The sequence below is a fragment of the Phaethon lepturus genome, unplaced genomic scaffold (genome assembly GCF_000687285.1).
Source record: "Phaethon lepturus isolate BGI_N335 unplaced genomic scaffold, ASM68728v1 scaffold5401, whole genome shotgun sequence".
In the NCBI taxonomy this organism is placed as follows: domain Eukaryota; kingdom Metazoa; phylum Chordata; class Aves; order Phaethontiformes; family Phaethontidae; genus Phaethon; species Phaethon lepturus.
Window position 1 is genome coordinate 61,376 of NW_010519893.1, and position 27,916 is coordinate 89,291.

Genomic DNA, 27,916 nt, shown 5'->3' on the forward strand with positions numbered 1-27,916 from the left:
ACCGGATTCTAGTTTTTATCAATTCCGCATTGCAGGAAAGCTGCGTCTTTGTCAGACAACGCAGTATCAGGACTTGTCCAGATGGTAGATGCAGAGCACAGAGGCAGAGCACCCATCTCATTAATACTCCTCAAGCACCTATACTGTTTAAAAATGTTAAGCCATTTTCCAAAGTCCATCAAGGGACAGGGACTCTAAAATTCTTGTCACTTTCTGAAGTGTTACAGAGCTCTTTGGTAAGCTATTCTGAGATCTGCAAACATATCAAAACGCTTTTGGCAACTAAAGGAGTGGACACCTCTAGACAAGTTTGAAAATACTACCCATGATGCTGGTTTTTCCTCCATGTTTTCAGAAGTGATGACTCACTGGAAGGAACTGAATACGTTTATGTTCTTTCTTGAACTCACATTTTGGCTAAGTCATCACTATGATGTTTCACTATGTGTGGGAGGTGCAGATCCACAGTTTTCACTTCACTGATATTATTGTGATTACCACAAACATTTTCTCATTGAAAACAAAAAGGAGTCAATACACATTGTTTCTAGTGCTTACACATGGTCATGTAAACACTTACTGAGAATTAAGACAGGCACATTTTGATTTAGCTGTAATTGATTCTACATGTCCTTATGTAAAATCAGATAAAGATCTGTGATCAAGAAGTAGTCTCTGGATAATTTTTATTAGCAAAATCAATATCATGGTTTATGTTAACAAGCCCAAATACATGATCCACCACACCATGAGCGAAAAACATTGTTAGTATCCCTCTGGAGGTGAGGGGTGAGTGGGTTCACACCTTTCCCAAGCACTGTTCAGCCTACCCACAGACCACTTGATCACTGTCTACATCAATCATGAGTCTACCAGGTCTGCATCTAGCAATACCATTTACAGCTATATTCGTGTAAACCTTTATCACAGATATTCTGCAGCTAAGAAAATAGTGGCAAGCAATAACCTAGCTTTCCCCAGGTTTTATTTTTAGTTTTTGTGACACAGATGAGTGAAATGCGCAGTTGAGACAAATATCTAAATATATTTTTGCCCGTATATGAAGAAATCCAGGGATCCTTGGGTACAAGAGATGTCTTTGTCTCCCACAGCAGCTCCCACAACAAATAGTCTCAGTTTTTACAGTATACTCAACAATATCATTGAGACAAAGGTAATTAGTACTATTATTCCCATGTAACAGGTAGAAAAGTAACTTTAGAAAGCTGCATTATTCTTTTACTTCAGAACCACTAAATGCACACTAGCTACCCCAGGTCAAAACTACAATGAAGGTGAAGCAAACAGAAAACTTCAGCTGTGCTACTAACAGTCAGCTTCAGCAAATACTAAAACTAACATGTTTTGTCTGTACTGGCGGCAGCTACATGTTAATCAGTAATGCTACAGTAAAAAAATGAAGTTAATTTTAGCAGCATAAACAAGTTCTTAATGTCTTTCCCAAACTTATAAAGGCAATTCCCAGGGGAGTTAGGAACTGAACACAGGTTAGTGACCTTAACAACCAGACACTTTTTTCTCAATAGCTGAACACTGCAAAGAAATCCTGAAAAAATTCTGGGAACTGTCAGCTTTCAGTTGGCCTCAGCAGTACTTGAAGCCATGAGCATTTGGAAAGCCACAAACACAGTCTGCACGATGCTGAAGGATAGTTCTGATAAGACTGCAGATGAATATTTGCACCATTTTTTCTAAAAATGTATGAAAAAACAGATTTTAAATGTATTGTACATTATTCAGTTAGTTATGGCAGATTTTTAATTATTATTGCTATTGCAATAACATCTGGAGGCCTTCACCAGGATCTGGCCTCACTGCCCCAAGACTGTGTAAGACATGACTTTTCTGAGTTATAGTGAATGAGACCCTGCAGACTTCATCCTGTAAGGGGAGAGGAAGTGGGGACATGTTTCTGGCATCTGGGGTTGGCAGGCAACCAAGATGCTCTAGGATTGTCCGATGGGCAAATGTCCAGTCAAGAGAAGGGCCACAGAACTAGGCTGCAGCTGAAAATAAAATCTTCTCCTAAGGCTGCTTTCACACGCAACCCCATGAGGTGAAATACTCAGCTGCAACGCAGGCACATGACGTTTCTCCTGCTCCATGACCTCAGTTAATCCAGCGTGTAGGTTCACAGAGCAGAGGAGAGGCCACAGAGGTGTTCGATAAAGACAAGAGATTTGGCCTTCCCGGCTCGGGCGTGGTAGGAGCCTCATGCTTAGTGCTCAAGATCTGACAGAGCTTACGAACAGGCATGAGGAAAGATGTCAGTCTCCATCCCACAAAGCTCAGAACCCAATGGATACGATTTAACATGTGGCTTAAGAAAACAAGGCGGGGAAGGGGAAAGGCTGACAAGAGAAAAGGATATATTTATGTATGTAGCTGGGTGCTCAATTCACAGACATGCCCTCAGGCAGTCTGTAACAGCAAACACAGCAATAAGCTGTACTTGTAAATATATATTTTTGCTTACTCAAACTGTAAACAGTGATGACAGCTGGGAGAAGAGCAAAGACGGGTAGGAGGGAGGAGAGGAGATTTTTTTAAAAATTTCTTATGAAGAAATAAATTTGTCAGTCTCAGAACTGGTGAAAAAGTGCACTGGCATCAAACCTTAAAACAGTTTCTGCATCACACATGCTGACAATCAAGGTTTGGTGTTTTTTTTCACTGAATGATATCGTTTCACAAAGCACTGGAATATTTTCAGTTAAGGGCCAGATCCTCACACCAATGCAGACCAGAGTAATGACACTAGTCATGATGCTATACTACAGACGATCTGTCCATCTAGGCAAAATTCAGATGCCAGTATTGACAGACAAAAAACATTTCCAAGGTTTTTAAATACTTTTCCCTTGCATCTCTTGAAAATATTGTTCATTCTTATGATTTTACTGTAATGATATTATCCTTCAGGTGACTGACTTGCTATTATCTAGCAATCAGATGAGATTCTCACTTTGTAACAACCACACCATACATCCCAGTCTTCCCAAATTCCTGAAAACATTTTGAATCCAAAAAGTCCAATAAATCAAATTCAAACAATGTGGAAGGAAAGCCTGTTCACTTCAAATAATTAAACAATTTGTGTTTCTAAACATATTTTTTGTTTGTTTATTTCCTTTAAAGTTCAAGTCAAGCAAGCTGTTTTGATCTGTTGAACACAAAATATTTTCAGATGGTCAATTTGTAAACTTTTTGACATTGACTCATGTTTTTTCTTGCTGAATTCATTCCTTTTAACTCTTTGAGACTCCGTCAGCTTTTGGGATTCCTCTCCTCAATTTTAAATAGTACTTCAAACCCCATTTTGTTTCATCTTTGCAACTGAAACATGCTCCAGTGATTTTAAACATTTTTGACCTTTTGTAATCCCAAGACTTAGCTTTAAGAAGAAGTTACCACTTGCTTTGTTTATTTGTTCTATGTGTTTAATCTCGTTTCCTTCTCTATATACAGTTCTACTCAAAATAGGTTCCTACACTCTCCTCATCAGCAGAGTATGTGATTGCATTTTGATTTAGTGGGATTTTTTTAAATATTCTTTTATTTCAAATTTCTACTCTTTTTATGTTAAAGAGAACTGGGGTGTGAAGTAAGCTTTTTTCTGGGCTTAAACAGGCTGACAGGGTCCTGCAGCCTACACAGAAAATTTAGCATTGAAGTAGACATTTCTACTGAGTGTGAAGAGAGGATTTCTCAGCCCTTCATGAAAGGTTTTGAATCTAATGTGTTATAGAAACAAAACAAGATAATAATATAGAACAGAAATGCCCAAACACCAATTTGTGCAGAGTCTGATTATTACACCATTCAAGCTGGAATGAAAGTGCTAAATCAAAGCACAGGCTCTCTGTACCATAGCATGCTGAGTTCAAAACTGAGATCCTAATACAAACTTTGGCTTCTTGATCTTTATTTACACCAGAAAGCCAATCTGCACTGAAATGCAAGATGTGCATTATTCCTGAACACTACACAAGTGGTGCATCAGAGATCATGTTTGAGGGGATGTCAGACTGCTGCTTTCTCACTACCAGAAAAACTCTAATACAAGTAACTAAAATCCTAACACCAATTTCTTTTGTACACCTTAAATAACACCATCTCACCTTTGCAGAGCTCTAAGTGACTACACATCAGCTCAAGAACCTGAGTTGACGTATAAACCTCAGTTGTTCCCCTTTGCCCACCTGGGCTAAGGTTTTCAGGAGCTTCTTTGGAGTCAGAAATTACCTGCTTAGCAACACGGGAAGAGGGCTTAGGTTCTGCAGCTCCTATCCTTCCCTCTGGAAGCAGTTCTGCAGAGATGGCAGAGAGGAATGTTTTCTACCGTTTCTCAGGAATATTGGTAGAGTGGACGTCAGGAGGAACTGAGGCTGTGGCAGAGAGAATGAAAGAACAGTTGTGTGCTACAGAGACACAGAGGCTACAACAATGATGATGGGCCAAAACCAGAAGTGCTTCTCCATGTCTTAACCACACATAGCCCATTTCAGCCAATTTCTGTCAATCTCCATAATACCCGCTCACCCCCCTCCTCCCCTAGTGGGGCAGGAGAGAGAATCAGAAGAATAAAAGTGAGAAAACTCATGGGTTGAGATAAAGACAGTTTAACAGGGAAAGCAAAAACCACACGCACAAGCAAAGCAAAACAAGGAATTCATTCGCCACTTCCCAGTGGCAGGCAGGTGCTCAGCCATCTCCAGAGAAGCAGGGCTCCATCACGCGTAACGGTTACTTGGGAAGACAAATGCCGTAACTCCAAACATCCCCCCCCTTCCTCTTCTTCTCCCAGTTTTATACGCTGAGCATGACGTCACATGGTATGGAATATCCCTTTGGCCAGTTGGCGTCAGCTGTCCCAGCTGTGTCCCCTCCCAACTTCTTGTGCACCCCCAGCCTACTTGCTAGCAGAGCAGTGCAAGAAGCAGAAAAGGCCTCAACTCTATAAACACTGCACAGCAGTAAACTAAAGCATACCTGTATTATCAATGTTGTTTTCAGCACAAATACAAAACATAGACCCATACCAGCTACTCTGAAGAAAATTAACTCTGGCCCAGCCAAAACCAACACAATAACTGCAGACTGACTTTAGCCATCAAGAGCTCAATGTGCAAAAATCTCAGCAGGTCCAAACCCAGAAGCTGCTCTGGCTACTGCTTATATTGGCTCATTTCAGTCCAACTCGCTGTCATACCACAGGCCTCCTGGGTCAGCTTGTCTCTTTGCCTGATAATTTTTCACCTGCAAAACAGGAATAATTGGAGCATAGTTCAGGTCCATGGGATTATCATGAAAGTAAATACTATAATGATACCAAATCACAAGTTGGAATATCCCTTTGGCCAGTTGGCGTCAGCTGTCCCAGCTGTGTCCCCTCCCAACTTCTTGTGCACCCCCAGCCTACTTGCTAGCAGAGCAGTGCAAGAAGCAGAAAAGGCCTCAACTCTATAAACACTGCACAGCAGTAAACTAAAGCATACCTGTATTATCAATGTTGTTTTCAGCACAAATACAAAACATAGACCCATACCAGCTACTCTGAAGAAAATTAACTCTGGCCCAGCCAAAACCAACACAATAACTGCAGACTGACTTTAGCCATCAAGAGCTCAATGTGCAAAAATCTCAGCAGGTCCAAACCCAGAAGCTGCTCTGGCTACTGCTTATATTGGCTCATTTCAGTCCAACTCGCTGTCATACCACAGGCCTCCTGGGTCAGCTTGTCTCTTTGCCTGATAATTTTTCACCTGCAAAACAGGAATAATTGGAGCATAGTTCAGGTCCATGGGATTATCATGAAAGTAAATACTATAATGATACCAAATCACAAGTTTTTTAAAGTTGAGGAGAACAGAAGGGGTTGCCTAGAGCCACAATTCTGCTGTTGCTTCTGCCAACAAAGCTCTCTAATGGGATGACAGCACATGACAAGAAAAGGATTTTGCTACCAACAGAACCATGCCCTTTCCCAAGCATAAGCTGTATAACACAAGGACTTTGCAACAGCTTATCTGTGTCAGTGCTGTACAGGTAGAGCTTGCTTTACAGATACTTTTATATTAAAAACAAAAGAATTATGCAGGAAAATCTTTAGTGTAGGTCTGGCCCAGGCCTACAGTTGAGTGTTTGCCAGGTTGACTCCATCAGCCCAGTACTCCTCGTAGTCAACAACCAGGAGAGGCAAGACCACACTTTGTATAGATATAGCTACCTTCCACAAGCAAAGCAGACTAAAGGAGTAAAATTCTATTTTTGCCAGGGCAAATTCAGAGAGTCTTCTGCCCATATGGTTTTGTCGATGGCAAGAAGAATAGTGCAATCCCTGACTGATCCTGCTATAAACCAGTGCATTTTTGAAATAAGCTCAGTCAAAATTTCATAGCTGAACTGGTGCAACTTTTCTATGTGGTCCATTTTAAAATTGATTCTTTACACTTTTTTCCACTTGTAGAATAATCACAAGCTAACTGATAGCAAGTAGATTAATGCACTGAAAAGACATTGCGTCAAAATTACAAATTTGACTATTTCAAGAATGTGAATATTGGGAGAACAGAATCAAAAAGAGAGGGTCCCCTTTTTTGTCACTCGTGCTTGGTTTGCACAAGTTTAATTGCCACAGCTGCAGTGGAGTTTCCCCTAGTCTAAACTGGTCTTAGAGAGAGAGGTGAGGCACAGAGAACATTAAGAGTCCATTGTGAGAATTTTTGAATTAGCTAGTGAACTGAACAGTTTGGACAATTTTTAAGCACATGCATTTCTTACACAGAAGTCTGATGGGAAGGCATAAAGAAAACAATGTTTGTGAAGATGTTAAATGCAATTTATTTCATGTAAAAAGTATCAGAGGGACTATTTTACCAGGAAGAAATTTATGTTGTATGCAAAGCATAGAAAAATACTTGGGAAGCCACTGTTAACAAAAAAAAAAATAACTTCTTTGGCATCTACTCCAGAGAATAGCAACCAAGAAAAAAGTAAATAATAAGCTTCTGTGTTGCATTACTTTAAAAATTCACTTGAATGAAAGCAAATAGTATAATAATGAACTGAGTCAGAGAGCACTGTTCAGTTACATGTAGAATTTAGGGGAGTTTATAATAGCAACACTTACAAAGACTTGGTTGGGCTTATCGTTATGAAAAGAGGAAAAAGTTGTGATGAGTTAAATGACATTTATAAAATAAGAGGGTCTGATCAAACTGCTCCAGGTTAGTCCTCCACACCAGTAAGACCTTAAAATTAGGTCATGGGGATGAAAGGAGAATTTAGTCTAAAGTATTTCATACAAAGGCTATGTGACATATGGAACATGTTACCCTAAAGACTAACTAAATCAAGGAGCATGAATGTTTTCAAGAAAGAAAATGACAGGGAAATGCATAAGGAAATTTCCAACCATGGAAGCTTCAAAAAGAATACAATTTCTATGTATTTTTTAATTAATTTGGGATGGTCAACCATTATCTGTGTTCTGAAAGGAAATTATGATAAGCATTATGTCTTTTTCTTTCCCCCTTCCTAACTGTGGTGTTTGTGGGATTTAGTTTGTTTTGTTTTCATTAGAAGGGCTGCAATTTTGCCTTCCCAGAACACAAGGAAAAAGAGATAATAAAATGTTAATGGCTATGTAGTTTCTTTCAACATTTAACAGTTTAAAATCTTCATTCTTTGTATTCTCTTTTGCTTTCACTAGAAGTTTTATGAGTGTGAAGATTTAGTACAAAATTGGCAGTTTACTTCTTTTTACATATCTGGAAAAACTTCATGTCCTGAAAATGGCTTAGTCTGTCTAGAATTAGACACCATCAAGCAATCACCACAACAAGCCATGGGACAGTTTGTGATAGTACTGCTGGTCCTATCCCCCCTGTATTTGAGTTCCTTGAACAAGTTCTTACTCAACTCTCCTGCTAGGTATCTCAGATACTGTCTCCTGCATTACACATTGGGCTAAAGAGGTACAGCGCTTTTTTGATTACTCTATATCCAGTGCCAACCCGTAATGTAATGTTTTAAGACTGATGCAAGGACTAAGTAGAAAAAGAGAAAAGCCCAAACCAGGCCAAAATAGCAACCTCTTAGACACCGTCAAGCAATCACAACAACAAGCCATGGGACAGTTTGTGATAGTATTGCTGGTCCTATCCCGCTGTATTTGAGTTCCTTGAACAAGTTCTTACTCAACTCTCCTGCTAGGTATCTCAGATACTGTCTCCTGCATTACACATTGGGCTAAAGAGGTACAGCGCTTTTTTGATTACTCTATATCCAGTGCCAAGCCGTAATGTAATGTTTTAAGACTGATGCAAGGACTAAGTAGAAAAAGAGAAAAGCCCAAACCAGGCCAAAATAGCAACCTCTTATCTGAACCCCTTCAGCCTGTAGGAGAAACCAGATTTCAACCACAGTCTCAGAATGGTTAATTCACAGTGGTGCGGATTTACCTCACCTAACACAAAGCATATCATTTAGACAACTCAGCACAGTTACACAGGATGGATATTTACCTTCAGTGTGCACACTGGAAATGATTTAAAGTTAACCCTCAGTGATGTGAGGGGTTTAAATCCCTTAATGTAACTGTGGGGTTTTGGAACTGAAATTTAAGGAAAATATTGAAAATTAATCCAGAAATTTAATTTCAAATCTTGAAATTAATACCTTATTGTAGTATCAAAATTTCTCTTCAGCTAGAATCAAATAAAAGGAAATTGAGATCATTGTTATTACATTGTGAATAAAACTCTCTTTTCCACTGCCAAAAATTGCAGATTAGGAAGAAAGCAGTGAAATTACAGTATATTTTTGTGGAATTATACTTGCTTTTAAAAGTATTTCTTTTGCTAAAGTGTAGACAAACTATCCTCCTTCCTTGCAGTAATGTTATTTTCTTCCTTTCACATAACTGTAGACCACATGAGCCAGCAAAACAAATGACTCCAAGTTTCACAGAATAGACTCATGTTTTCCCAAAATTTAAGGAAAATGAAAGAATTTGGAGAAATTACAATCTTAGTTTCAGCTTGTACATGGAACACAGAAAAAGAGGACAAGAAGATAGTTTCGTTTTACCACCTTGTTCAGAAATTTCCATATGCTTCTTTCTTTCCCTTTTGTTAGAGATCTGACACAGAAAGATCTTCTAAACAGAGAATGATATTTTCTTCTAATTGTACCAAGGTAAATCTGAAGTAGCACTACGTAAGTCAATAGAGTTATTTTAAGTCTAAACAAGCAATTTAATCGTAAGACACAGCATTGTTTCTTAAATTTCTCCAATTTATTTGGAATCATGTTTATTGTAAGCATTAACACCTGACCCATTCCCTATTGGATTTCCCCATAACAACTTACTAGTACTGACATTAGCTTAGTAGAAAACTGAGCCAGCTCAGACACTATGCCAGATTATGACCTCAGTTATATGCAACTCAGTCTGCAGTCGCCTGCTTTCTGCGTGACCAAAAGCAGAATTTGGCCTCGAGCTTTAATTTTTAAGAGTTGCATATGCACAATTGTCTCCAAGCATAATACAATTTAATAATTTAAAATGGGAATAAATGTTCTTTGCAATTTTCCTTAATTTCTAGCAGTCCCAAAATATGTCTCTTATCTTTTCTAAATAACTCTAGCACAGTGTTTTGCTTGTAAAACCAACTTCTGCACGTGCACTTGAGTCCCATAGTCCAGATGATCTGAATCATCCAGTCTTGACCTGCCACGTCCTTTTCTACTTTTCACTCACCTATATCTTAATTGAAGCTACACTGAAACTGAAGTCACAAACTGTACCTCCATATGTATGCTGACAAGAAAGACGCCTTCATGACATGATCAAAGAAGACATTTCAGAGGCGTAATGTGCCCTCAGCCCCGAGATGTAGGTTTAGGGTGAGATGATGGGAGCATGGGACAGAAAAAGAGGTATGTGTGTGCTTTTGCCTTTTTCTGGGAGGGCACAGGAGATATTTCCTGAGTATGTGTAGGCTTCCCATCAGTGCCAGCCACAGGAAATGGTGCCTTCCATTGGAAAAGCCCTTTACTCCTACTTACAGCTCAGCAAAGGTCTTTATGCTCCCATTGCCAAAAAAGGCCTGAGAACTTACTATCCCCTTTACATCCAGTTATGCCAAGACGTTGACTGACCTCTCACCTTTAGTAAGGTTTCCCCACGTGTTTGCCTCCCAAAAGTTCCCAAGGATGTGATTGCTTTGTTTTCGCAATGGGGTCCCTTCCGTATTTTCTTGTAACAGACTGAGATCAGGTTAGGAAGATGCTGGTCTTCCACAGGTTTCAGTGAACATGCTCCCCCATTTCCTAGCAGTGGTAATATCCTGTATCATTTTAACATGGGCCTTTAACTCAGAATCTGTACAGAATTCACCTCCTAGGCTAAACTCACCGCATATTGCCAGGGGCAGTACCTAGTCAGAGAGCAATATAAAAGTGAGGGAGAGGTGTCCCTTCCTCCCTTACCCGCGACCCCCCCTCCCTGGTTTTGTTCCCATGAGTGTTCAAGTTCAGCTTGCTCATTGCAACTCTGCCTGCAGCAAGGAGAGCAGGGGCTGCTCACCCAATACTCCCTGCTGAGAGGAAGTGGGTGGAGGGGGGGTGTTAAGATGACAGAAGCGAAGAGAGCCCAAGCTTCACCCCGCTCCCCTTCCTCGCTAGCCAAGGTAGCTGGCTGGGAGCATGGGAGAGTAAACTTCTCCACACACAAGAAAGAAAAAAAAAAAAAGAGAGAGAGGAAAAAAAGAAGGATGAAGTAATTGACTCTTGTAGCAGAGCGAAGGGAGTGCTTTTGGTGGTGGAGGGAAGATAGGGAGGAACTGTGACTCTGAATCACAACATATTCTGTACTCTGCTCCTGGGGAGATGCAGCTGTGCATCTCCCCTTGTATAGGCTACACTGTAAGGTTACACTGTCATCCAAAGTAAGCATCCCTAATTCTCCCACTTCCTGAAGCACAACAGCATTTGGCTCCTTTTTAATCAGGGATTTCTACTGTGCAAATTGAAGCCTAGGACTAAGCTTTTCCTATGAGCAGAATTAAAAATCTCTCCCTTGGTTGTTTTGTTGGTTCCTGGGGAAAACTACTGAATGGTTATGGCCGATTTACATTGGCCTGCTCCTTTTTTAAGGCTGATTCCAAGTTATTCTTAATCCCTCAAGGCACCTGAGATCTTCTACATGAGCCAGCCATGGACACCTTTGGCAGTGTTTTCTACATCCTTTTCCCTCCCTCTGCTTGCTTCCCAGTTACTTCTGACTTTGCTAGAGTAAGGACTGTTTCCCTTTACTACTGCCTCAATAGGAATAAATATGGCATGGAAGTACTTCTGATTTTGGCCAGCTGACTCAATGGACTTTGCTTGAGGCCAGCAGAGTGTTGGGAAGAACTAGAAGGAAGAGGCTAGTCCGGTGGGTAGAAGCAACCACACCTCAGACCTCACGAGAGGAAGGTCTGAATGCCCTCTCTCATTCTCTTCTCACATGACCTTGGGCTCGTATAACCTTGGAAAAGTCATATAACCTGTCTGGGCTTTAGTTTCCAAACTGTAAAACAACATCAAAAGCACTTGATCACCAAAAGCTTCATACTGCAGTGTTGCCACCCCTGCAATAAGGCTACCAGCAGCCTTCCCTTACCCTTTGTCAGCTCTCATGCACTCACAGCATCCGCTCTTGCAGCGGGGATTGTGTGTCCAAGCGTGATTTCTTGCCTCTTAACAGCAGTGAACACCTGATCTCTCACAAAAGGAGTAAACTGCGGCAGTATATCCATAGCTCTGATCTAACCTATGAGTCCATTATCCAGTGATGTAACTAACCTTTGTGGTGATTAGATGTCAGTAGCTTTCTTTCATGAAATGTATATAGTGTGCATACAACAAGAGGTGAACAAAAGTCTATTTAAAAAATCACTGTTTCTATTCCTAGTTCCCATACCCTGAGAGTTACTTTATTCCTGCCCTTCTATAGATAAACTTTCTCACAACCAGAATTTCTTCACTAGGAAGAAATTTTCTAAAAAAACATTCTAGTTATTGACTGTATAAGGAGAGGCAAGGCCAGCTGCTGTACATTTCATTTGTCTCCTTCCCATGCCCAGCTTAAAATGTTGCTTTTTCTATCAAATATCTGGAGATTATATGCCTGGCGAGAGACAGCATGTGTTAAAGTACTCCCAGTTCTAAAATTCTTGTTTCAAAGATTTTTGGCAAGAAGGAGGAGGGAGGCATAGTGTATCAACAGCAAAATGGCATCTGGATCGAAAGATAAGAAAAGCATGGTGGTTTCCAAAACTCAAGGCAGTTTTCAGATGAGTTTTGGACCTGGCAGAGGTGCAGAGCCTGCATTAGAGAAATAGGAGAACGGAGATCACTCTGGCTTTGGAAGGCAGGGCTCAGTTCTGCAGATTAGCAGACACTTTGGATGCAGTTTAGCAGAGCATTCAACCATGAGCTTAACGAGCGAGCATTTCAGTGGGGGCAACTCGCAAGCTTAAAAAACATACATTCTGTCAGACTGGGGCCAGAATACTCTCACCATACTTGAGCATTAACCCCTAAATATAGTTGAACTCACAGCAAAGTATTAACCGAGAGTTAAAATTAGAAAACTTCTGTGTCTCAAGAAGAACTGCATACTGGAAATTTTATCCACATGAACGTTGATGAACTAGGGGACTCACAAGCAAAGTTCCACTTCAGGCAAATTTTTACAAGGAAAAAAATGCGGAATAGCTAGATTTACCGGAACAGTATTTACCCTCAGGACAGGCCTTCATGTAAACAATTAGCTATAAAGTAATGCCAATTAGTAGAATGCCTTTTTTCTCTAAATGGACAATGACTTTTTAAAAGATCCATATTCAATGGGAAAAAGCACAACAGTCTTTCATAGGCACACACTATATGTGTGAGCTCTTCTCCATAAGAAGGATTCAGGTGTCTCACTGTGCAGCTGGGAGCAGTTCTAGAAGAGCCGTCATGATTTCAGTGTAAAACCGAGCAAGGTTTTTGGGAGAGGTGATCTCTCATATTAGGTAAGTTTATTGAGCTTTTCAGAATAGACTTCTAGGCATATAAGCTCTTTTTCATCTCAAGGCTTACAGTTTATATAATGAAACAAACTTCTAACCTTACATTTCCCCTCAAAACCCTTACCTGTTATTGCATCAGAAATACAAGACTGCTTTTTATCTGAGAATGACTTTAAAAACATAATATTAAGCTTGTTGCGAGCCAGCAATTGCACCAGTCCGAAGACCACGGAAAAGGTATTAACTATATACTGCAATGCTAATTTCTCACTGTGGTCCTAATGTGAGCAATTCAGTTGCATGCTACACGTGTGATAAAATGCGGATCAAACATCAACTGTCTCTGGTCATATTGTCGTTCCTTCGCACCCCTTACTGTGCAAAAACTTTGTCCAATTCATGCTGAATTCAGTGAGGTCCTACTGGCGGTTTTAAAGTGTTTGGATCAGGCCTGGAGTCCTGTTCTCCGCATCAGATCCTTTGCGCCTGCCCGTCTAACAAGATCTTCTGTTTGGAGGTTCGTGAACATTTGAGGACAGGGACGGGCAATGCAGAAAGCGAACTCTGCTTCACCAAGTGGCCATGGATGTATTTCTGTACGGCTTTAAAGAAACCCGGAGTCGTGGGCTTTTGCAAAGCCAACAGAGGTGCAACTTCGGCTGAAGTGAAATGGGGCTTCCCCACCAAGCCTCTCGGGCCATGGCTGGCCACAGCCCCAGCCCCATGCAGCACGCACGGGGTGGCAGTGCGTCGCATGTGGAGGCGAAACAAGGCTCTTGCCTGGTGCTCGGGGGAAGTGTTGCTCCTTCTAAGCAAATGGTAACTTAAAAATTCGCCTGGGCCTCTTAAGAGGCAGTGCTGGCCTAACGGTGTTCCCATTCTCAAGGCAAACATCTGTATTCAAGGGTCACGGTAGAGCTGTCAGAAAACCAAAGAAATGCTCTTTTTTCAACAGAAATATCTCAGGTTCTCTTCAGGGTGTTTTTTTTTTTTTATTTATTCAAAACAAACAAAAGCTCATTTTTATCTAGCTTTTCCTACTACTGTATTTCTGTTTCCTTGTGGGTGTGAGGTCTGCCTATACTCATAAACTAGGTTTAGGGATGCAAGATTTTTCATACTGAGGCTAACATTTTTGAAGATGTAACCCTTATTTTCTTCAGTTTGCATGCTTGATTTCACTATTTTCCTTACTTCATACAAGAAAAAAGAAATCGGAAGGTATTAAAAAAGATGGAAGAGGAAGTTTTCAGTTTCTAAACCAAATGAAATATAAACCTTTTTGTTTTCAATATAAAATCCAGTAAAATAATGCTCTTGAAATTCAGTTTGAAACAGCTTTCCTCTTGAGTTTCTTAACAACAGAAAAACTAAAAAATAGCATTTCAAAAATCTCTCAATATTTTTCTAAGAAATTTTTCTCCTACAAAATGAGTTCTCCAGTGGGAATGTAAATGTAGAAACACATCAGACCATCCTACATCACAGGGTCTCTAGAAGACTGCTCTTTCATAGCCTAACAGGAGAGCGGCAAAATTCTGATGATCTGAGAGTTGTTTCCCTTTCTCCTCCTGCTACCAAGTTAGCGAAAACCCACCTCTGGCATTTAAAAATAGAATCACCAGAGTAATTTGTTATAAATGTGGACCACTTCACCTTTCCATGCTCTTCCCAGAAACATATACCAAATATAGTCACTGGCTTTGCCAGGCTTGAACCCCCCAGCAGAGTAATGTGTTATCAATGTGGACCACTTCACCTTAACCCTTTCCATGCTCTTCCCAGAAACATATACCAAATATAGTCACTGGCTTTGCCAGGCTTGAACCCCCCAGAATTGTGGGGAGGTGAAAGAAGTGAGTTTCATCTGGAGGACTGCTCTCAACTTTAATTACGGCGAGCTTAAGCCCTCAAAGCATCAATCTGATGAAAATAAGAGGAACTGCAACTATTGCCTGACTTTAATACAAAACAACCAATCAGCCCTGGTTGAGCCAAAGTAGGTCCAGGTTGACTTGAAAGGTTAATGGATCTTCAAACTGTTTTAAAAAAAAAGACTTGGATGGAGTTTCAGGGCTGCAACGAAACATGAAACCAGGCCTCTTTGGTGTGGCTTTGGTCTTGTTACAAACATCTTGCAGAGCTTGAAAACTGCTTTTGATGAGCAGCGTAACTTCCCTTTCCTTAGTTTAATCCCATTTTTCCTGATTGCACTTCTTTTTGCCCCACCCTAAAGTGAATGCTCTCTTTCACCAATGCTTACGCTTTCCAGATCTTTGCACTGGGTTTGCTGTTATGCCCTTTCTGCCAGCTCATAGCAAAGGCTTGCATGTTCAAGGCAATTTCCTCAAAGGTCAGTTATACAGCCTTTCTAGTAATTTTTGCTGCTCTTTCCTAATATTCTTTGTGTATGACAATACCTTCCAGCTTTCAAGCAGCTTTCCTGATTTTTCTGCTGGGTGATAAAAAGTGACAATTCTTTCCTAGCACTGCAATGCAATGCCCCAGTATTTGCATTTATTAAATACTATGCCTTTACAAAGTTTTAGATCATTCCTGGGTCTGATCAGGTATTGCTCCTTTCTAAATTTCTTTTCCCCTCTGCATATCATTGCTCAATACCACTATTCCCCCAGCACACTAGCTTGTAATTTCTACTTTGACTCTCATTTTGTAATTTTCTGCCAATATTTTATGTCTCCATCTCCCCAGCAGAGATTGTATTTCTCTTTGCTCACTGCTGTTTGCATCCCCTCCAAATTCAGCTGCAAATTTAATTGTTTACTGCTGTCCATGCCGCTATTAACAAACAGTAATGGAAAGATTAACTAAGACAGGATCAGTTTATCAGCTCAAATTGTCCACTACCACAATTTAGTTCTGGCACTTTCTATTCTTCTGTTTGCAAATTACTTCTCAAAAAAAAAAAAAGTGCAAAGCTCTGGACGAACTTTCTGTTTTTGTAAAATAAGGACAGGTCTAGTCAAGTCATTGGAATTTATTGATTTAACTAAGGATATGACCTTTAGATTCCTTGTTACTTTGGACAGTTTTCAGAGCTACACAGTGAATAATATGTAGAAATACTTCAGCTTTTGTGGAAATTGGTTACCCAACTATGGCTTTAATTTTTTGTCATGACTGAGATGTGGATAACTGCTCATCTCAGATGGCATTGTTTTTATTTCCTTGCATTTCATGCTTGTCACAGATCAATCAAACTTCCATACAGAATTACAGATGGACTTTCCTGTTCCATGCAATGCAACATGAAAACTCAGGGGCTGTTCCCCAACTTGCAGCAGAATACCTGTATAACCTTGCAAACATCATCTGACTTCTGTGTATTCCAGTCTCTGCTCTTTGAAATGGGAACAATGGCACTCTTCCTACTTTGTCAGTATTAACCAAGATAAATACTTACGGAGTGCTCAAATATCAGTGAGAGATACCATGAGAATAGTAAGAGAAAACAGAGGATGATTTACACTGAGAACATTTATGGAAATACATTTGTTAAGATGCCTCATTATTCTCAAAACAGACAGGCATCTCCCACACAGCATGCAGGGCATTGTACTGCAATGCTATCGTGCCTTGTGTGGAGAGAGGAAATCTTTATTTTTGCTTTCCTACTAGGGCAACAACAACCAGGTCTTTGAGGGAGAAACCAAAGGATGTCAGGGTATATATCTAGGGTAATAAAACCCCAACACCATTCCGCAGAGTTCCTTACTTCGCAGATGTAAAAATAATGAACAGAGACTTTGAATTGACCAAACTCTTCCAAGAAAACAGAGGAATCAGGATCCCAGCCTCCCAAACCTTGCCCTGACCTTCTCAATACACAGATTAGTTAGTGAACTGTTTAATGCAAATTACACTATGGCAGTCTGGGCAGAGACAGAGAGGTGTAAATATCATGTCAGAAAAATACTAGTGAGGAAAGGAATTAAAATAGAAAAAGACCTAATTGTGACTGAGGAAAGCTTGCCTACTTCTGTAGTTGATTATAGACCTGGGGATGCAGCTAGTGCGGTTGATATTGTACCGGACATTATTAATAGTTGAGTCCCTCAACGGGATTGCTAGAGGATGCTGGGGAGTGTCAAATGCCTCCAGGGGGGTCTCGAGTGCCCTGAACTCCAGACAGTGTCAGTGGCGGGGGAGGAAGGTGCAGGGCCAAAACCTAACAGAATTAACTTTGCACAAGGTGTGAGAAGCAGCTGCTGTTCCAAGTAGTGAGGTAAGCACTGAGGAACTGCTCCTGACCTTTCTCTTGGAAGCGGGCAGGTATATGTAAGGCGATCACATTTTGATCTCCAAAAAGATACATTTGTGGAAAGATCAAATGTAGACACACATGCCTTTGCAATCAGCTGTGTCTGAGATGAATGGATGTTGCCGCAGTTTTACATACTGCATTTAACTGTTCAGAAAACAGATTGCTCCTTACAGCAGATGTATTATTACAAAACTGTCCCTCAGAAAGATGTCACTAGTCAGGAAAGCTGTCCTCAATGACTAGTAGGGTCATGGTCACAACAGTAATCATAAATAGTAATGTATATTTGTTCGAAGTGTAGATGAGGTTTTCATACTTGGGTGAACAGCTGTCTTACTGTGCTGTGCTCAGCCAGTCATTTAAAGAGGAAAAGGAAACGTCAGCGACTCAGTAGGCTAAACTCCATGTCCATAAGAGATTAGGTATATACCATTCACTGGAGGCTGTTGGGGCTCAGTGCTCAGATGTGTCTTCTCTTTTGAACATGGCCTTGAGTAATGCATGATTAAAAGCAACTGACCTGCTGCAGATACTTAAGAAACTTTGGTGGCCTCATCCTCAGATATGGTGTGTAGCTGCACTCCCCAGCCCATCTGCAAGAGGAATGCATTAATTTCAAATTCCTTCACTCTAACTTATGGTATGGCCCCCAGGATGGGAGAGTTAACACTTAGAGCTGACATAATGCAGTCCCACTTGATTTTGTTTCTGAATTCTTCAGCTTCTTAGTGGGTCTGGCTCTTGTGAAAGCTTTAGCTTCAATCGATATGTGTTGAAATTTCCGTATCTTGAGAAGTGGAAATGTTCAGGAGGGTCATAGCATCTCTAGGGTCATTCAGCCCTCCGCAGCAATCTAACTTAATAAATTCTTCTACAGGCATATATTGTACAAAGAGTCTATTACTATTCTGAAATATAGTGTAAATTTTCATATGCAATTATTTCATCCTCCCATCTTTCTGAATATTCAGAATGCAGTGATATTTTTCTTGTTCTGTACTTTTTCATTGTCCCCCTAAGCAGAGAGGAGAAGGGCTGCATTTCTTCTCAACGTAGTTATCAGGATGAGGGAATCAACAGGGCATTCTGCTACTTGTTGCTTTCTGTGAGTTTGTGAAAACAGTGCTTAGCAAGCAATGAGAATAATTACGCTGTCGTCTTTGGCAAAAGCCTGAATAAGCTGTCAGCCACCACAAATGATCATTAGCTGCTCGGTCTGAAGAACAAAAGCTGCTCCTAAATTTTTCAGAAAGTGCCAAATAGTTCAAGCTGACTTACATAAATCATGTTGGGTATTACAATGCTGAATGTAAAATTCACCAGTCACTTTTCCTTCTATGCCAGTTCCTTTTAGCAATGTCTTAAAAGTAAATACTTAGGAAGTATCTCACAGTACTAGAATTTAATTATTTTCACAGAACATATTAAATGACACTTTGCTTTTCGGCTGTGTAGACTGTTCAGAGACTGATCAAAATAAAACAACACAGTTTTTTTTTTTAAATTACCACAAACAAAACAAAACTAAAAAAAGCTTTCCAACACTATGTGAAGTGTTGAGTCTGTAAAGAGCAGAAAGCAATTTGCCAGAGTCTGTTGGAGATTTCATTTGCTGATGGAAGCAATAGGTAAGTTTATCTACTTTTAAATTTAGGCCTTCCCTGAGACACCTAGATTAGACAGCTTTAACACCCCACTAACACTGCAGTGATAGGTAGGAATGCAAACTATTAAAATAAAGTAAAACTAAGCTACAGTTGAAAGATCAAAAAATTTTGCAATGCATGAGTTTTTCTTTCCTATGGTGTTTGTTTTTACCCACTGTGCCACAAATGTCAGCAATCTCTAAGTCAAACTTGTTTAGTGCAAATTAACAGCTGGCTCTATATTACCAGGATATGCTGGTTTTCCTGCCATGTTGTGATGTGTGTTCCCGCGTGTCCAGAGAAGGGCAACGAAGCTGGTGAGGGGGCTGGAGCACAAGGCTTATGAGGAGCAGCTGAGGGAACTGGGGTTGTTTAGTCTGGAGAAGAGGAGGCTGAGGGGAGACCTTATCGCTCTCTACAACTACCTGAAAGGGGGTTGTGGCGACGAGGGTGTTGGCCTCTTCTCCCAAGTAACTAGCAATAGGACGAGAGGAAATGGCCTCAAGTTGCGCCAGGGGAGGTTTAGACTGGATATTAGGAAAAATTTCTTCACTGAGAGCATGGTCAGGCATTGGAACAGGCTGCCCAGGGAGGTGGTGGAGTCACCATCTCTGGAAGTGTTCAAAAAATGTGTGGATGTGGCACTTCAGGACATGGTTTAGGGAACATGGTGGCGCTGGATTAATGGTTGGACTTGATGATCTTGAAGGTCCTTTCCAACTTAGTGATTCTGTGATTCTGTGAAACCCTCCGGACCATTCATAATGCCTAATTGTCACTTAGTTCTACTCCTTGTTCCTTTAAGGATCTTCTTAGCTTCTGTTGCCATGTTTGCAATCACTTTTGAAAGCTGGGGTAGTATCTTTGAATAAGGGGGCACTACCACTATGCAAAGGGACCAACTTGAAGAGAATAATATGTCTTCCTACCTGAATGTCCAGTGCTTTTCCAAATTGCACATAGCAGAGTGTTTTCCAAGCACATTTAAAGACTTATTTGAAATCCTTGCACCCTCTGACCCTTTTTTAATTACCTCTAGCAAGAGCTCAAAACATCAAAGGTGCATCCCAACATTTAGAAGGACACACAGGTTAGCACAGCACAAAAGCAGAGCTGGTCCAAAGCTTCTCAATCACTCAGGAAAAACAGCTTGCTGGAATATGTCAGCAGCCCTTGCTGAACTCCCAGTATATGGAATAGAAAAGGAATTGGGTGATACAGGAGGAAAGAGACAAAAAACAGGGGGGATATCCTAGCAGCAAGACCCTGTCAGGCTGCTAATCCCATCTTACGTAGCTGTGTGCTGTCTTTGTGGTACAGGCACAAAGTGAGACGAGTAATCCACCAGTCCAGCTGCTGAGTCCCCAGTCAAATGATGAGTTCACATTAAACAAGTAGGTCAACAAGGGACACCTTTTGATGTGAATCCAGAGAAAGTGCTGGATCAATTCTTCTGGATTCACACTATGTAAACTGTTCTACAACCGCACGGCTTGGAGGACAGGTATGTAGTAGGTACTACACAGTAAGGTGATTATACCGGTTCAAATGGATGTGTCATTATAACCAATATATACTGAAGACCCATTTAAGTCATGTGCCATCACAAAACCTTAATGTTGACTAGACTGCGTGTCACAGCTGACCTGACAGCCCGTGGAAACAGAAACTGAGTTCAAGTAGCAGCGTTAACACTCTCACACAATTGGGTATCCGGCAGAAATGAAGTAGGAGCAGTCACCAATTATTGTCTTCTCTATTTGTATCTAATAACATTACGTCAGCTGATACTGGACCAGGGAGCATGCTGCTGGGCTGTGCTCTTATTCTGAGGTCACCATGGAAATGTTTGCCTATGGATATTTGGGACCCAGACGCAGGCCCCAAATATAGTACTCTAGCCTGTAATTCCTGTAGGAGTGTAAATAGTACTGTGTCCATCTCTAGGACCATTCATCACACTTACTTGACTGCAAACAGTCCACAAAGACAGATGAAATGAACCTTTTCAGGGATTTACATGTGGAAAATTTCAAGAAGAACCTTGAAGAACAACAAACATTTCTCACAACATACAGCTTACTAGAAACAGTTTGGCTTGAGAAAAATCTGTTTTTCTAACTGAAATGAATAATTTTAATTTTAAGAATTTTTAATGAGAGAACAGAAAAATTAATGGGAAGGACTAAATTCTTGGGGATTTTCATACCATTCTCCAAAAGGCTGAAGAAAGAGCTACTGCTACATGTGCTGGCATAGTTTCTGCTAAGGTCCATACAAGCCTGTGCCCCAGGACCCTGGAAGTTAAGTCAGTCTTCTCTTGGACAGGACACCTTTGATGATAACTTGCCTCTGATTGCAAGTCTTCTCTATAGATAACTTACTCACTACCTACTCACTCGCTCTACTGAGTAAGCACCTTTTCTGTTTTGTGAATTACATTGTGTAACTTTTGAAGCATGTCCAGAAACATCAGAGTGATTTGTTTTGAAAATATGAAAACATAAACATTTCAGTGTTTTACATTTTTCTCTCCTTTGTATTGCTTTAACAACAACAAAAAAAGAAAGTAAAAAGTACAAATTGCAAATTATCTCAATGTATACAGGCACAAAGTTCCATTTTGGGCAAAGAGCCATTTATCTAAAGCAATATTGCCCAGTCCTGCAAACCAATACACTTTTAAGGTGTCATATTCACAATAGAGCCAAGGCCATAAACCAGCTGCAGTTTCCCAGTGATGTCCATTTCTCCTAGCTACAATAGTGCCTTAGGCGTACTCTGAGGTGCTGAACTTGACGGGCAGCCTAACAATTTCAAGTCATGAACTGGGATTTCTGAACAGCCCACTTATGAACTTCCTAGGTGAAGTGTCTTGGAGGGACTCCCTGAAACTGTAATCTCATCAAGCCTTTGCTTTTTCTTTACAAAATTTGCACCCCAAAACATCCCAGAAAAATGTAAAGATTGGTTCTGAAACATTTTTATTTTTGCAGAAAATAATTTGCCAAGTACAAATCAAACTACAAGTCAAATTTCAGAGTAGTTTAACACACTTCCCACCAAATCCACAAGACATTTTATGTTGGGTTCAGAAAAATACTTTTGAATAATTTTTTCCATTAATGGGGTTTCTCCACGGATGAGGAAAAATAGTTTATTTGAACTGCTGTAATTCTGAGGATCCTAGCCGTTCCTTTTTGTGTGCAGCATCACATTAAAGAAAGTCTGCAGGAACTCCAGTCTTACTTTTCCCACCTCATCACCTGCTCCAACTTGTGTATTTTGCTAGTGCCACTTAGTTTTGAAACTAAGCAGACCAGTGATTACATGCAGCTGCATGTTGGCATGAATAATGCTTTCAGCTTTTGAGCTGAGTGTTGTCAGAGCCTTGCTCACCATCCTATGGACTTGTGTGTCATGCTGCATGTGGGTTAGCCGCCTGAGTGCTGTGAGAAATCTGCTGAATGACGTCTCTTTTACAATATTTTTATTGTTTTAAAAAGCACATAATTTACTGAGGGAAGACCAAATTGCACAGGAAGAGGTCTTCTCATACAGCACAGTCTGGACTCTGAGATCCATCTACATTAGGTTAGAATTTGTTTAGGTATGACAGTAATTGTATGGTAATTGAAAATCTTATATTTTTTTTTCCCAAAGCATAACATTGCTGCAAGCAACGGTCTAGATTTAGGTGAACTCATACTGTGACAAACTGAGAATGGCGAAAACACATTTCTTGTCCATAAAAGGACAGATCACACATCCACAGAGGGTAGCTCTCATTTTGCTGCAGTTCCAAACTATGAAGTGGGGACTCACTGTTGCTAAAAGGAGTTTTGCTTAGAGCAGATAGAAGATTCTCCAGTAAACTTTTTTTCTTTTTTTCTTTGTCTGCTTAAACAGAAAAATGGTGATTTGAAGAAGTGGAAAATTTTCTGTTTAAGAGGTCTGTCTGGTTTCTCTGCAATTTCTTCTTGGAAAAACACCGAGTACTCAGAGCATCACCAGCAGGTTGAGGGAGGGGATCTTTCCCTTCAACTCAGCACTGGTGAGGCCACATCTGGTGTGCTGTGTCCCAGTACAGGACACGGACATAAAGGAGCGAGTCCATGAAGATGATTAAGGGACTGGGATATCTGTCACATGAAGAGAGGCTGAGAGAGCTGTGGCTGTTTAGCCTGGAGAAGAGAAGGCTCAGGGGGATCTTAGCAAAGTGTAGAAATACCTGATGGGAGGGAGTAAAAAAGATGGAGCCAGGCTCTTCCCAGAGGTGTCCCAAGAAAGGACAAGAGGCAATGGGCACAAATAGAGATATAGAAAATAATACTGAAACATGAGTTGGTTTTTTTCATTGTTTGGTTGTGTTGTTTTTTACTGTGAAGTTGGTTAACACTGGAACAGGTTGCCTAGTGAGGCTGTGGAGTGTCCATCCATGGAGACATTCAAAACCTGACAGGGCACAGCCTTGTGCAAGCTGCTGTAGCTGATCCTACTTTAAGCAGTGGGGTTGGACAAGATGACCTCCTGAGGATCCTTCCAACTCCATCTATTCTGTGTTCTGTAACTCTGTGCCTTCAGCCCAGAGTGCTAGTGGCCTGACATCTTTGCAGTTCAGGAGAATCCAGGTCAAGACTGTTTTGAGTCACTTGAAGCAGTACTACAGCCAGGGCTTCCAACGTGGTATGAAGAGTGCTCTAACATGAGTTTAGTATTTTCTCCTTCAATCCACTGCTTGTGCAACAATTCCATTAAAATAGGTGTGCTTTGACGTGTGCTTTGATGGTTTGCTTCTATGATTTTGTATTTTATGTTGAAAATTAATTTAATTTATATGTCTATATATATCTTTAATTTATATGTCTATATATCTACATAATAATTAAATTAATTTAATTTATATGTATTTGTATGTATATATACCTGTGTATATATACAAGGGAAAAAACACCTCCTTAGACAAATGCTCACAGTTCTCAACTACACAAACAGGATGACAGAAAGACTTAGCCAGAAATGACAAATGAGCTTCTAGAAGATGTTCAGAAGCTAGACTTACAAGGACACTACAAGAATCCATAGAGAGCAGTTCATGGCAAAGTACAGTACAGAGAAGCAGCCTACTTTCAGGTCCAGTTTTCAACATCTTCTTCTTGAGTTCATTTCGATCGTTTTGAATAAGATTCTTCAGTTTCAGGGTAGAGAGGTCCTCTGTTTGTCCTTGAATATTTCTAACCACAATCAGTTTTGTTCCACCTCATATAAATGTAATGAAGGAACTTCATTAAAAACAACAAAAAAACCAAACTCCAACCCTGCAAACAACCAGTATCAAATGGTCTGTGGATCCATCTGAACTTCTCACTTGTATTACAGAAGTCTAACTACTGGTTTCTGAAGTTCAAAATAGAAGAAGCCCCACTCTGCTGCTTGACTGCATCCTTTCCCTTCATGAATACTTTCCCTTACAGCACCAGAGAGAGAAAGAGAGAGAAAAAACTACTGAAACACAGTATTTATTTCCCAGTGTATGATGATGCTCTTAGGGTAAAGTTAAACACAAGCCATTCGATGAAAAGGGATTTGAGGGATCCATGAGATATCAACACACAAAAATTTACAACACTTAGCAAAGTCAGAACATCTTCATTTTACAACATTAGATATTCTGTTATTCTGCATAATCTTGCAATTTTGAAACTAAACCACTCTGTAGAATAGACCCTGTGAAAGTAATTTGGTCACTCTCTGTTGCCAAGACCTGGATATACTATCTCAAGAGTAGCTACCTATGTCTGTAGAGAAAGGACCTAACTGACATATCTGCCTCTATATGTGGAAAGAGGAGAAGCGAGGTCATCCTGAAAAGTGCATGAAATATAGATGAAACACTGGGAAAAAAAGGCAGAAAATTATTGCATTCATTATAAAATATAATTAAAATTATCTTAAAAGAAACACATGGCCTATATGCATCTATAATGTGTGGAAGACGTAAGACGTTAAAAAAAAATCCAAATTTTCATGTCTACAGCATCTAGTAAACTTCCCTATTTAATTGCCTTTATGTTAACTTTCTGTTTCTTTGCAGGTCTTACAGGTGAACAAGGTGATGTCCATCTTGTTTTATGTGATATTTCTCGCTTATCTTCGTGGCATCCAGTCTACCAACATGGATCAAAGGAGTTTGCCAGAAGATTCAATAAATTCTCTTATTATTAAACTCATTCAGGCAGACATTTTGAAAAACAAACTTTCTAAGCAGATGGTAGATATTAAGGAAAACTATCAAAACACAGTGCAGAAAGCAGACGCTCAGCAAGACATGGATGGAGATGAAAATGTGAAATCAGACTTCCAGCCAGTTATCTCAATGGATACAGACCTCTTAAGGCAGCAGAGACGCTACAACTCTCCACGAGTCCTCTTGAGTGACAACACGCCACTGGAACCGCCTCCGCTGTACCTCATGGAGGATTATATTGGAAATTCGGTGGTGGTGAACAGAACCTCCCGGCGGAAAAGGTACGCGGAGCACAAGAGCCACCGAGGGGAATATTCTGTTTGTGACAGTGAAAGTTTATGGGTCACGGACAAATCATCTGCGATCGACATTAGAGGACACCAGGTAACTGTGCTGGGAGAAATTAAAACAGGCAACTCTCCAGTTAAGCAATACTTTTATGAAACGAGGTGTAAAGAAGCCAAGCCTGTAAAAAATGGCTGCCGCGGCATTGATGACAAGCACTGGAACTCCCAATGCAAGACATCCCAAACTTATGTCAGAGCACTGACTTCAGAAAACAATAAACTGGTAGGCTGGAGATGGATAAGAATAGACACCTCCTGTGTGTGCGCATTGTCAAGGAAAATAGGAAGAACATAAATCTGCATCTCTTTGCTATATAAATTATTACTTTAAATTATATGATATGCATGTAGCATATAAATGTTTATATTGTTTTATATATTATAAGTTGACCTTATTTATTGAACTTCAGCAAATCTACAGTATATAAGCTTTCTCTCTCAATAAACAAGAGCAAAGGGTGTGTGCCTCTGCTGTGGGCAACTCTGGGTTTTTTTAGACTATGTTTGTGACACTGCTTGTTGGCAGCATACCGTAACCTTACTGTAAAATCTGTGTAAAATCAGTATTTTTCATTCAGTATTGTCAAGCCAGTGACTGTCATTTAGTAAACTTGTTAAAAATCAGATCAATGTCAAGAGTTGTGTACATATTTATATTCCCCACTCTATACATTCACATTTAATTGAATGCAGTGTTCACTCCTTACCGCCAAAACAAAAATGGATCAAAATACGTGTTGTAGCCTGCACTCAATGTCAATGTTACAGGCATCAAGTAGCCATAAAATACAATTTCTATGAATTATGTCAGTTTTGCCAGTGAAATAACGCTTTTCCCTCTGTTAACATTTCAGAACAACTGCTAGTAATCCAGCAACTTTCATTTAAGTTTTTGAAGCACATTTGTTTCGCAAATGTTTCTCAATGCTGCCAGTTTGTCGCAGAAAAAATATGAAAAAATCTAAAATATTTGCAGAAGTTTACTGAAGCCAAGAACCAATCTAAATTGATCATTAATATAATATATAAAAGATGATTTCTTCAGAATTTACTATTTATTGTGATCAGCATCTTCCTTCTCACATGAATCAGTTATCTTCTGTTTGCATCGTTACATCATTCCCCTCTGTCTGGGTTTTTACAGTAGAAACAAAGCTGGTGGTTTCTTAACATTAAAAGAGTCCTTGTCTTAAAAATTATAGTTAAAGAAAGTGACGATATCCTGGCATGGATTTCAAAGCCACATACCCATACAAAGCTGTTCTTCTCCTCAGCAATCCATTCTCCATTTTTCACAGAGGGAAAAATGTGTAGATCTGCTCGACAAACCTGTTAGCTTTCACAGGGACATGAAATAATGGATCTTTTTGAGCAGTATGGTGACTAAAATCCAGGTAGTCCATAGTTATAATGCAGTTCTTCAATTATACAGGTGAGTTGTTACCTAGGACAGACAAATGTCATATGTATACCTCAAACTCTTCTTTGTATTGTCATATAGCTCCACTGGGCACAACAATAATTATGCTACTTGAAGAGACAGTGTATTATACATTAGCTGTATAATGCCCTGGATGGGATCCCACTCCCATAAAAGTAAATGAGAGTCTTGTCATGGATATCAACGGAGTTAAGACTGGACAGCATACGTTATCTGTGTCTAGCTAGATCTTAACACATAGTCAGGACTGAAAAATGCCAGCCATTCAAAAAACATTACAGCTGTAGTGGTTTTTACAGTACGGCTTTCACTGTTGTAGCGCGTTCAGCATCGCAAATGAGAATATCAGAGCACTCAAAACCAAGGTTGCAAGACGCCTTTGTTCATAGAGTTTTCACTACTGGAGAACCAACTTCAGATCTGCAACAGGTCGTCAAAGGCAGCAAATTGTGTGGTCTCCCCTAATCCCTTACAGAGAGCGTCACACATCATAAAACTACCGGAGAACCGGACAGGTTGCTCATGAGGCCAAGCACTGGAATAGCAGTGACTCTGAAAGCCAGGTTAGAGCGTGTAGGTGTAATTCTGCAGGGGAGGCCATAAACAAAGGTTTTGGTACTTTTAAAAGTCCTGTCCCACTGAAAATTTTTGCAAGTTAAAATCCTGATTTTACACCCTGAATTCCCAAATAAAGATAATTTTCAGATGTTGTGAGTAATTGAGAGTAGGTATTGTCATGGATCATTAAACTTAGAGATCTCCATGCCTCAGTATGCCGGACAGTCTATCTCCACATGAGAAGAGGAAGTAAGAAAACTAGCTGAGCTTGGTTAGTCACTGTTGCTTACACACCCTATATCCC

The 27,916-nt window shown here is 40.1% G+C and overlaps 1 protein-coding gene across 1 annotated transcript in view; it reads left to right on the top strand.

Annotated features, from left to right (window-relative positions):
* NTF3 (neurotrophin 3) overlaps positions 1–26,152 on the top strand; it is a 54,823-nt gene extending 28,671 nt beyond the window's left edge. Inside the window, exon 2 of the mRNA XM_010297201.1 lies at positions 25,114–26,152. Within this exon, the coding sequence (XP_010295503.1) occupies positions 25,114–25,908 (795 nt within the window). The 3' untranslated portion in view covers positions 25,909–26,152. The remainder of the gene's footprint in view (positions 1–25,113) is intronic.
* The last annotated feature ends 1,764 nt before the right edge of the window (positions 26,153–27,916 follow it).